General features: G+C 41.7%; 1 protein-coding gene across 3 annotated transcripts in view; it reads left to right on the top strand.

Moving 5' to 3' along the window:
• stab1 (stabilin 1) overlaps positions 1 to 9868 on the top strand; it is a 156122-nt gene extending 146254 nt beyond the window's left edge. For all 3 annotated transcript variants that reach the window (XM_084929096.1, XM_084929097.1, XM_084929094.1), the window contains exon 70: positions 9655 to 9868. In XM_084929096.1, the coding sequence (XP_084785222.1) occupies positions 9655 to 9714 (60 nt within the window). In that variant the 3' untranslated portion in view covers positions 9715 to 9868. The remainder of the gene's footprint in view (positions 1 to 9654) is intronic.
• The last annotated feature ends 2769 nt before the right edge of the window (positions 9869 to 12637 follow it).

Here is a 12637-nt window from a genome sequence, read left to right as displayed (position 1 = left end):
CCAGGTGAAATTGGCAGAGGTGTGGGTGCCCAGAAACCTGAAGTTGGAGACAGATTCCACCCATTGTCCATTTTTAATGAGAGGGGAGTGGACCTGTCTGTGCCTCCTGAAGTCTATTATGAGTTCTTCTGTTTTAAGGACATTCAGCTTTAGGTTGTTTTTTGAGCAACAGTGGGAAAAGTTCTCTACTTACGCCCTGTATGCTGTCTCATCTCCATCAGAGATGAGCCTAACCACGGTGGTGCTGAGAACAAAGCCCTGTGGGGATCCGGTGCTGAGTGACAGTCAGGGGGGAGGTAGGAAGTCTTTGATCCAGGAGCAAGTGACGGGGGGTTCTGAAGGTGGTCCAGTTTGGTGGTGAGGATGTCTGAGATTATGGTGTTGATTGCTGTGCTGTAGTCCACAAAGAGCATCCTCATGTAGTTCTTCCTGTTCTCCAGATGGCTCAGCACTCTGTGAAGGGTGATGGCATCCTCTGTGGACCGATTTGCTCTGTAGGCAAATTGGGGTGTGGGGGGGAGGGGTGGTCTGAAACCGAAGAAAGAAGGCTTTGAGGTTAGCCCCTGACAGCAAGTTTGAACCTGCTGTCGGGGGTTGGAGGGTTCTGGCCTTTGTAGTTGGTGAGAGTTCTCCACATCTGGCAGGGGTTGTTATCAGTGAGGAAGCCTCCCCATCCTGTATGCCTCATTTGCCTGTTTGATGCCCCTCCTCAGGTTGGCTCTGGCAGTGTTGTACAGAGAACAGTCCCTCAGCCTGAAGGCAGAGTTATGAGTTCTGATCAGAGCCTGTACTTCACTTATCATCCAAAGTTTTCGGTTAGGAAAACCACGGATGGTTTTGGTTACTGTCACATTCTCTACACAGCACTTAATGTAGAAAAGGACTGACTGAGTGAAGGTCTCCAGATCCTGGTGTTTGATGTTTTACAACTCTGTCAGATCAAAACAGCCCTGTATTCAGAGAAGCTCATCATCTGGCCAGTTTTTAATGACCCGGGTGTTTGGAGTGAGCTGTTTCCTGAGGGGGGTGTGGGCAGGAATGAGGAGCAGAGAAGAGATGGTCAGATTGTCCTAGGTGGGGGAGGGGTGTTACCCTGTAGGCCTGTTTGATGTTGCTGTACACATGGTCTAGTGTCCTGATCCCCCTGGTACAGTTACAGTTAACATATTGGTAGAATTTAGGGAATACAGACTTCAGAGATACCTTGTTAAAGTCCCAGCAACAATATGGACGCCCTCCGAGGCTCTGTCTGCTGTTTACTGATGATAAGTTAGCTCACTATGTACTATGGCTACCGTTAGCTTGCGAGGTAGATCAAAGTGCCTGCCCTGAATAGACATGGCCTCTAAGCAGTGACCATCTGTAATTCTACTGTTATGGCACCAATCCTGAAGCAGATAAGCACAGAGCCTGCTGGCCCTTCCCTAACCAGATCTTTGTTGCGGTCCTGGCGGTGTAATGTCTGGCCCAGTAACTCTACCAAGACATCGGGGAAATCTGGATGGAGCCAGGATTCAGTTACAATCAGTAGACAACACTCCCGGACAAAGCGGTTAAATAAATCTCTAATTATAGCCCCTCCAGGAAGACGATTGGAAGCAAGGATTTGTGTTGTTCTTCTCGCAGCTGGATAGAGCAGCAGCACAAAAACCTCTAATGATCCCTGTTGTTCCCTAACAGAAAGTAAACAAATGGCAAATATCTAAACCGTGTTCTTAAATAATAAACAAGAGAAAAGGTTATTACCAAAAAGAGTCTTCTCACTCCTATTTAACTACTGCCAGGTGCTCAATTCGTATGGATAAATATTAAAAATTTTCTCTCAGCTAACAACCAAAATGTTGATGTGAAAAATAAAAATCAGCTCTCCAGATTCAGATACTGGCTGAACACACTCGATGCTTAGTTGGGTGCAGAGGAGGCGAGGAGAGGGACGAGGTGGCTGTCAGCTGGAGGTTAGGAGGCTGCTGTCCATCCAGTAATTTAATCTGCATCCAGTCTTTGTGATGAGCTAGCTTAGGGGGTTGAGGCCTAAGAAGAGCAGTGTGGACTTGCTTGTCTCAGTGATAATAATAGTGTTGATGGAGAGTAATTTTATCTTTATATCTTGCAACACCGAGTCTAGCCACAATCTTCATCCTCGGCTCAGTGGCTGCAGTGATTGCAGGTGGTTGGGCATCATATCATTCAGTTACACTGACATCTTGTACCAGGGTCACCTCATTATATCCACACTCATTGTGTCTATACTGATCTTCAGCTTCAGTAGTAGCTTTCCTTTATTGATAACGTAACACAGAGCTACCAAGTGCTTGTTGATCATTGTCGATGTTGGTCTGCTGCTCATTAATATAACCTCTCTTAGTGGGTCGGCTGGCATAATAGAATTCAATTAATTCCATGTTCTGAGTCCTTGCTTTGTTCCTGTAGGCTGCTTGTCAGTATGTCAGTATTTGCAAACCGGTGATGATCTCTCTCTGAGGGTGTTTGCTGTCTGTCCAAGTCAGACTGCAATTGTTTCAGAAAGGTTGCCTCCTATCAGGCGACCTGTGCAATCGTGGGCGTGACTGTGCAAGACCCTCAAGCTCTGGGCAACCATGTAGTCACCGCAAGTTGTAGTCAGTCACAGAATGGGAAAAAAATTTCAATACAATCATCAGGCACTACCAATGTATTTATTCATTGTTTATTTGTGGATGCAAGGAGGTTGAGGTCCTATTTTTACTCATGACTGAGGCATTAGCTTGCTCTGAATTAGAAGGAAGCTTTGTCAAGCTGAGTGTGTCCAACACTTGGAAGTTTTTAGTCGGTTCAGCTGATTTAATGTATATTATTTTAGGATGGTGTTGCGTGAGATGAGCCCTCTTGTTTATTCCCACAGTATATTTATAATCAGTATGTCCTCTCTTCTCCACAGTAGACATGGACCACTGGGATGTTTACAAGACTGATTCAATTGCGTTTTGTTATGTTTGTACAGTGCTAAGATTTTTTTGAGTCTCATATTATCCATAAAACTCTGTAACAGATGCCATGGCGTCTCCAGACTATTTCACACCTGTCACACGTGCTCAGTGTGAAGCTGCTCTCATCTGTGAAGAGAACAGGGTGCTAGTGGCGGACCTGCCAGTTCTGGTGTACTCAGGTGAATGCAAATGGTGCAGCAGGATGCTAGTATGTGAGCACAGATCTCACTAAGGAAGTCAGGCCCTAATGCCATGCTCATGGAGTCTGTTTCAGAGGTGTTGGTCAAAAACATGCACACGAGTAGGGCTGTAGGGCTGTGCCAGGGCTCAACAAAACACAAAGGAGCAGATACTGGTCATATTGCAGGTTTGAGGCCCTTCTATGGCCCTTTCGAGCTCTCATCATGTAACAGTCTCTCTTCTGGTATCTTCACACTTTTGAGGCTTTACTGGAAAACACAGCAAATGGCACAGCAACCGTTTCGCAATACCGCATATGGATGTTTTATCCTACACGAGCTGGAATAGCTGTGAAACCCGAAAGGGATGCAGGTATCATCTCATGTTACGCGCAGTGCTAAGGACACTAAAAGGCAAAACGAGAGAAAAATCAGTCAGGAGAGATAAGGAGAGAACAATGGTCTGTGACCACCACCTGCTAAACCGTTCCCTTTGTGGGATTTGGCTTGTTGTTGCCTCTCCGGTGCACCTGCTGTCACTTTCATTTGCACCAAAGCACCTAAAATAGATTCATAATGGTTTGTGTTTCTAACTGGCCTGATCAATATCCCTCAGGTTTAACTGAGTTTGTGTTATACTGTGATAAAGGATTGTTCCCTTAATATTTTTGAGTGTGTATTTCTATAGAATATTTATCATTATGTAAATATACATAAGATAAAAATAGAGAGAGAGTATATATTTATTGATACTTTAATATTTTTATTCATAATATCAGAACTTTCAGGAGAAAAGGAGAAAGGTCAGACCACTGTTTGCCACTTCTCTGTATTTGGAAGGCATGTAGATTTTAAATAAAAGGGGGAAAAAAGCTTGTGTTTAAATGGCAGCTCACAAATTAAATTAAATGCCACACAGAACATGTGGACAATATCCCTGGACAATATCAGTATAGTTACTGATACTTGTTTATTTGTTCAGGATAAAAGCAAGCGTGTGTTCATCCTAATAAAAATCCTGATAAAGAACTGAGAAACACAGTATTTGTCAGCACACAATTTGGCTCCTTCTTTAAAATTTAAGAACTAAACGATGTAATTGGAGCCTGATGATGTGTAGCTTTCTCCTTTTTCTCCAGATTCTGCCATCTTCCTGCATGATTTCATAAAACACTGAAACACTGCATAACAATCCAACAGCACACATTATTTCTTGCTGCTTGAGAAATAACTCAGAGAATGGGCGATCGTGGCTCAAGAGTTGGCCGTTCGTCTTGTAATCAGAAGGTTGCCGTTTCGAGCCCCAGCTTGGACAGTCTTGGTTGTTGTGTGCTTGGGCAAGACACTTCACCTACCGCCTGCTGGTGATGGCCAGAGGGGCCGATGGCGCGATATGGCAGCCTCGCTTCTGTCAGTCTGCCCCAGGGCAGCTGTGGCTACACCTGTAGCTTGCCTCCCCCAGTGTGTGAGTGTGAGAGTGAATGAATAGTGGAATTGTAAAGCGCTTTGAGGTCTCAAAAAGCGCTATATAAATTCAATCCGTCATTATTAGAATGTCCATGTGTTCACTAAAAAGTAGATTATCTAAACGTGTTTATGCTGTCGGAGTTCTTGTGAAGGACACTTAGCTCTCTTCACTTTGCAGCTTACACATTCCTTCTCTATCAGAGGAGCTTCAGCTTGTTTTCAGCTGTGTGACCTCCAGAATCACATTAATGCCTGAGACCACAATCAGCCTTCAAGGTCACACTGACATTTAAAAAAAAAAGTTTGCAGAGGGTTAGATCAGAAGATTAGAAACAGTGTCATGTCTCAGTTAAATGTTATGGTGTAAGACGATTGTATAGGAATTTCTTTCACTTAGGTATTAATCACGTTATTGTAATGCCTTGGTGCCACTGGATTTTAACATGTCTGACACTCATACTTAAGACAAATGGTAGGGGGGTGTAGTAAGGATGTTGGGGGAAACAGGAACTCCACAGGACCAGTCTTTTGTCTCTTCGAGGACTCTGGGAAGTAGCAAGGGAGTGTGAACCTTAAGGTGTGAAACAGCTGTGTACTGCCTTTTGTTCCTGAAGAAGGTATTTAACTGAGAGCCATGCTAGGCTCAGGGAGACTCTGCTGACCCTGCCCCGTGGTCATGCAGGGGCTCCATCAAGCTTGGTTGTATGTTGTCTTTGTGTGCTTTGATTAAAGAATGTTAGCTACCGCTCACCGCTCGTCTGCAGGCTTTATTTAAATGGAAAACTTCCACAACACTATACAGACAGCAACAGAGTAGCTTAGCATTGGTCATAGCCACAGATAATCTCCAACTAAAGAAAAAAATCTCATGTCAGTTAATTAACAGGATCACATTTGGTGTCATCATCATTTGGGCATCCAGTTAGAATATATAACATTTTCTTTTCTTTTAAATAATCGTTTAAAATAAACAGGGGTACGAGGAGAAGTTTAAAAAAGCTCACTGACCAGCCGCTGGCTCTGGATAGTTTCATTGTGAAAGAAAGCACCTGCTACCATCCACCACTGGCTTGTTTTACACAGCAGGTGTAAATATATTAAAGCTTTATCTAATCATTATTCTGCAAATTTAAATTATTAAGTTAAAATATGAAACTACCGTATTATTATGTGTGAAGCAAGGAGCATATGAAATATCTAAATTCAAATTAATAGAAATAAATTAGCTGTTTTAGTTGCCCAGTGAGTCTGATCTGCAATCCCAGGGACCCAATGTGGAAGAAATGTTATGTTAGACTCCACTTTGTTTTTTAGGCACCTCTCATTTCTTTATATTTTGATTTAAACGAGCCAGACCTTTATTAATATGAGCTGAGCAATAGTTCTCCAGGTTTTCTGGAAGCCTTTCAGAGTTCTTCTTTGGACATTGGCTGCTTTTTTACTCATTTTCAGTCCAGTCCTTGTACTTGACCACTTGTTTTTTGTGTATTGAACCAATTTACACTGACCTATAAATCATTCAAGCAGTGCAAAAGCGCCTAACTGAAGGGATGAATCAGTATTGTCTATACGTCTATACGTAACAGACAACTTAGCAAAGAACCAATTTTAAATTTTAAATTAGCACTTAATTGGTTGGCCTCCCCAGAGCCCAGACCTCAATGTTATTGAAGCAGTGTGGGATCATCTTGACAGAGAAAGAAACAAAAGGCAGCCAAGAACATCCTTCAAGAAGCCTGGAGAACTAGTCCTGAAGACTAACTAAACAAATTACAAGAAAGCTTGCATAAGATGTTAAATAATAAAGGTGGTCATAGCAAATATTGACTTCAAAGTCATTATAGTTGTACAGAATCTGTTTGTGCCTTGTGTACCGTATTTACATTCATGTTTGTACACGTTTGAAGCGTTTCACTCATTTCCTATTTTCCAAGCAAGGTTTTAAAACATGGGGGTCGGTCCAGACTCTTGCACAGTGCTGTAATTAAAAATACTTGTTAATTAAATGTTTTTACACAATTCCTGTCTGTGCTCTACACCCTCTCCATACACACTTTCACTCCATTTGTGCATTCATGTGGAAGTTCTGCCACATTGAGTGCCTTTCCATAGCAACTGCCATTATATTATGAAGCCCTCCAACAGACTTAACTAAGCACACTCAATCAAGGTGTGGCACCCATTTGTGTCATTACATTTCCAGACTTTGTGTGATTATTTCAGGAGTTTGGGTTTAATGAAATGAAGCAGCTTGGACATGTTTGAGATTTCTTTCACATTTTTGTTGTAAAGGTTAATTTAAAAAAGGAAAAGAGTGTCCCAAGTGACTCCATATAGATTCATAATTTCCTGAGTGGCAGGGTGAAATTGGGCAGAGTCTTCTGGGCAGCATTTTCTCGTTCTCTCACACATTACACACAGCAGGAGATAATTCACATCAGCCTCACTCTCATTGCTGTAAATAGTGTGTGGGGCTTAAGGGGTGTGGGACACACAGTCTGATCCCACTGTTCTGGGCATTAGCTTTCTCGCATCCACCAAAATCAGGCAAGTTCTAGAAAAAGTAAAGGAGTGGAAGGGGTGGGGTGTTCAGGTGAGGGAGACTATCCTTTGCGGTGGATGTAGACCTTGGTTGCCATGGTGCTCTGGGGTGCTGTGCTTACGGTCCCAGATCTGCTTCCCCCGCCCTGCGATGGGGTGTGGGCTTACCAAGCCAGATGCTTAACTGGCTTTCTCATTCCGGTCTTAAGTATCATGACAGCGCACACACACACACACACCCCTCAAACAACATATCACTCACACATGTAGAGTCTGACACACCCAGCATATCACTCCCAACGTGGGCAAGTCGGGGCAGGTCTTCCTACACCCATTTCCTGCACCCTACCCAGGGTGGGTCTCGACTGTTGGTTCATGGTGGCGGTGGTGGTTCTGGTGGTTGTTGGGCAGTTTCTTGCATCTGGAGCCCTGTTCTCAGTTCATGGCAGCATTGTCGGTGTCTGGTACTATGGGGCTGTTGCCCTTTGGCCTTGAGGGCTCCATCTCTGGCCTCCCTCCTCCTTCTGCTGGGAGGGGCACACAGTTGTCATCGAGACGTGTGACCTGGGGTCTTCAGTACTCTAGGGGTCTCCGGGGTGTTTCTCTGTCTGCTTCTGGCTCCTGGGGGCATTATTGTAATTTCTCACCGTCATTGTCAATACACACACATATAGATTGCTGGTTTGTGTATCCATGTTTTTGTTTTTTCAGGTGTGATTTGGGTTTTTTTTGTATGTGTTGTGTGTTTTCCACGTGTGCTCTGTCCTCTTATTCTTATGTTTTCCCCTGTGTTCTCCCTCCTTCTTTACTCCTTTTCTTTCGCCTTGTCACCTCTGGCATTCCCATATTACACATGCACTCGTGAATAATAATAGAAATAAGTAAACAAGTAAAAAGTAGAAAAAGAAAGCCACAAACAAGAGGATCCTATAGAGAGTCTATAGAGCTCATCTTGGAAAAGCAAATGTTTTTGGCACAACAGTCACATCCTGATTATAACTGTAAAAGCTGCCATACAAGACAGGCTTAAAAAAACATAAATGAACAAAGATAATTTTAGAATATTACTTTTAATGTAAATATGTGGTTTGCTGCAGTCAGCTGTCAGATTTATTGCTGTAGGTGAAATGTGTTAATTATTAAAAAGCTTCAAAGCTCAGAAGGGGCAATGATTTATTAAGTTTAATAGTAAAAGGATCTTTTATGGGAAATGACGAAACACCTCAGTGTAAATATGCAACCATGTGAAGTTATTGATTGTTCTGAGTTTTCAGTCCTGACTTGAAACAAAAACATTTCTTCTCAAACTTCATCTGAAACCATACATGGTATTATTTTATCAAATTCAAATTCACAAGTTGGCAAATTTTATCCCCCCCCCCCCAAAAAAAAAGAAAAAATATATAATTTGCCCAGTATCCCCTTTGACATCATCTTCCACAGCATGTCCAGACAGATTCCAGCATGGTGGTTATATGTAGCAGTCTTGTTCTGACAATTTTCACTGTGCACTCAACGATTTCACCATAAACCCGGTGTGGCGCCTAAATCCAACCAAGCTGTAGTTGGTGCTTTATGTGCGACTAGAGGGGTTTGGTATGATAAAGACACAGCCAGACTTTTCTCTCTACTAGCTGGTTCATCAAAACCTAACATTCCAGTTATCATGACAGTGGTTATCATCTTTCACTGTTAAGCTTCTGTGCCAGGCACCATGTGTGCGCATATAAAAATGGGTATTTTGTGGATCATGTGACTCATGAATTGATCCTGAGTGCCACCTACTCTAGTCAGAGATGCTAGATTATATCAATGATGACGATATAATGCCAATGAAAAATCTGGAAAGAATAGTAAAATATAACAGTAAAGTACAACACTGTTGCAAATAAGACAAGAGATTAATGCTGCAGAAAAATGTTAATCTTTGGATTTAGCACATATAACAAACATTTCAATTTAAGTTAATTATTTTATTTTGTTCACTGTAAAGCTGTTGTTTGTTTCTAAGGTGACAGCTGCACATTAGAGTTCTATAAGTTTAAACTGGATACATTTAAACATTAAAGTTAATAAAGGAGACATGGAAACTGCTTCAATTTCACCGCAAATTTTTTGCATCACCAAATTAATACATGAAATTACAGATCCATGATAATGTAGCGCTTCATTTAGTGGTTTTAGTAAGGTGCGGCTTAATAAGTGGCACATCTTTGGTGGAGCCAGAATTTATAATATAGTCTTAAAACATTCAGAAAAAAATGAAATTGAAAGGAATTAGCAGGATTTGAACCAGGGTCTCCTTGCTGCTAATCTTGCAATGTGTGCAACCACCAGCCATACAACCTTCTAGCAGATATCTTTGCACATCTGTGCAGCTGCAGTAACCACAGCCAGAGCATCTGCTCTTCCATGACCCTCCAGCAGATTACAATAAAAAAAATCTGTCCTGTTCACCACAGTGGTTTACCTGTTCTAAACATCTTCTCTCCTTCCTGCAGGACACCAATCAGGAGGTGGAGCCAGAAGAACCGCCAAATATTCTCGACCTGGGCCATTAAAACCAGCTGACCCAGTATAACTGGAGCTGGCTGTTAACAAACCACAATAACTCAGTGACTTCATCTTGCTTTAGAAATTTCCACACAGTTTAACTGTAATCAATTATGGAATAAAAGTTTACTAAACCCAAATCCTCTCTGGGTAAAAACCTCAGTCCGTGTTTTTATTGTGTTAAATAATTGTTCAAAAAAGTGTCGTTCCTCTAACAGCCACTAAAGGCTGGCTCCAAAGGTGAGTCAGTCCCTACAGAGTCCCATGTTCAACACAGTTACACCTGGTTTTGGATAGTTTCTCCCTTAGTAAAAAATCTCAGGTGAATCTTATCCATTTTCATTTGGTAAGGCTTAATGTAAGGGGCATGACTGTTCTGGCTAACAGGTGGTGAAACTATGGAGAACAGTTAATATTTCTGTAGGATAGCCATTAATTCAAAATACCAAAAATAACTCAGACCAGGAGTGACATGTTTAGCCGCATGTTCTCCTTAAATTGCTGGCTGTCTGAGTGGTGTCCCAGAAACGATGTGGGCTTCATAGATAATTGGCAAACCTTCTGGAGGAAACCTGGTCTTGTTAGGAGAGACGGCATCCATCCCACTTTGGATGGAGCAGCTCTCATTTCTAGAAATATGGACAAATTTATTAAACCCCCCAAAATATGACTATCCAGAGTTGGGACCAGGAAGCAGAGTTGCAGTCTTACACGCCTCTCTGCAGCTTCTCTCCTCCTGCTACCCCCCCAAAAACCCATCTCCATAGAGACTGTGTCAGCTTCCAAAAAGACAAAAAACAAACTAAAAACCAGCAACAAACAACTTAAACATAAACAATCAAAAAGAAAGAACAATACAGTATCCACATCTGAACCAAAGAGTAAAACAGTGAAATGTGGATTATTAAATATTAGGTCTCTCTCCTCCAAGTCTCTGTTAGTACATGACTTAATAATTGATCAACAAATTGATTTACTCTGCCTTACAGAAACCTGGTTGCAGCAGGATGATTATGTTAGTTTAAATGAATCAACACCCCCGAGTCATTCTAACTACCAGAAACCTCGAAGCACAGGCCGAGGGGGCGGTGTGGCAGCAATTTTTCACACCAGCCTATTAATTAATGAAAGACCAAGACAGACTTTTAATTCATTTGAAAGCCTGATGCTTAACATTGTCCACCCCAGCTGTGAAACTCAGAAACCAGTCTTACTTGTTATCATCTATCGTCCACCTGGGCCTTACACAGAGTTTCTGTCTGATTTCTCAGACTTTATATCTAATTTAGTTCTGAGCTCAAATAAAATAATTATTGTGGGTGATTTTAACATCCATGTAGATGCTAAAAATGACAGCCTCAACATGGCATTTAGTCTGTTATTAGACTCAATTGGCTTCTCTCAAAATGTAAAAGAACCCACCCACCACTTTAATCACACTCTAGATCTTGTTTTAAGATATGGCATAGAAACTGAACATTTAACAGTGTTTCCTGAAAACCCTCTCCTGTCTGATCATTTCCTGATAACATTTACATTTACAATAATTGATTACACAGCGGTGGAGAGTAGATTTTATCAAAGTAGATGTCTTTCTGAAAGCGCTGTAACTAAGTTTAAGAATATAATCCACCCACTGTTATCATCTTCAATGCCCTGTACCAACACAGAGCAGAGCAGCTATCTGAACGCTACCCCAACAGAGGTTGATTATCTTGTTAATAATTTCACCTCCTCACTACGTACGACTCTGGATACTGTAGCTCCAGTGAAAACTAAGGTCTCTAATCAGAAGTACCTGACTCCGTGGTATAATTCTCAAACACGTACCCTAAAGCAGATGACTCGTAATCTGGAGAGGAAATGGCGTGTCACAAATTTAGAGGATCATCATTTAGCCTGGAGAAATAGTTTGCTGCTTTATAAGAAAGCCCTCCGCAAAGCCAGAACATCTTACTATTCATCACTGATTGAAGAAAATAAGAACAACCCCAGGTTTCTCTTCAGCACTGTAGCCAGGCTGACAAAGAGTCAGAGCTCTGTTGAGCCAACCATCCCTTTAACGTTAACTAGTAATGACTTCATGAACTTCTTCACAAATAAAATTTTTATCATTAGAGAAAAAATTACCAGTAATCATCCCACAGATGTAATATTATCTACAGCTACTCTTAGTACCATTGATGTTAAGTTAGACTCTTTTTCTCCAATTGATCTTTCTGAGTTAACTTCAATAATTACTTCCTCCAAACCATCAACGTGTCTTTTAGACCCCATTCCTACAAAACTGCTCAAAGAAGTCCTGCCATTGATTAATTCTTCGATCTTAAATATGATCAACCTATCTCTAATGGTCGGCTATGTACCACAGGCCTTCAAGCTGGCTGTGGTTAAACCTTTACTCAAAAAGCCATCTCTAGACCCAGCAGTCTTAGCTAATTATAGGCCAATCTCCAACCTTCCTTTCATATCAAAAATCCTTGAAAGAGTAGTTGTCAAACAGCTAACAGATCATCTGCAGAGGAATGGTTTATTTGAAGAGTTTCAGTCAGGTTTCAGAGCTCATCACAGCACAGAAACAGCTTTAGTGAAGGTTACAAATGATCTTCTTATGGCCTCTGACAGTGGACTCATCTCTGTGCTTGTCCTGCTAGACCTCAGTGCAGCGTTCGATACTGTCGACCATAATATCCTATTAGAGCGATTAGAACATGCTGTAGGTATTACAGGTACTGCACTGCAGTGGTTTGTATCATATCTATCTAATAGACTCCAATTTGTGCATGTAAATGGAGAGTCCTCTTCACACACTGAGGTTAATTATGGAGTTCCACAGGGTTCAGTGCTAGGACCAATTCTGTTTACATTATACATGCTTCCCTTAGGCAGCATCATTAGAAGACATAGCATACATTTTCACTGCTATGCAGA

Source organism: Perissodus microlepis, chromosome 5, assembly GCF_051167445.1.
Source record: "Perissodus microlepis isolate ML-2025 ecotype Zambia chromosome 5, ASM5116744v1, whole genome shotgun sequence".
Lineage (NCBI taxonomy): Eukaryota > Metazoa > Chordata > Actinopteri > Cichliformes > Cichlidae > Perissodus > Perissodus microlepis.
This window is presented reverse-complemented; position numbering and strand designations above follow the sequence as displayed.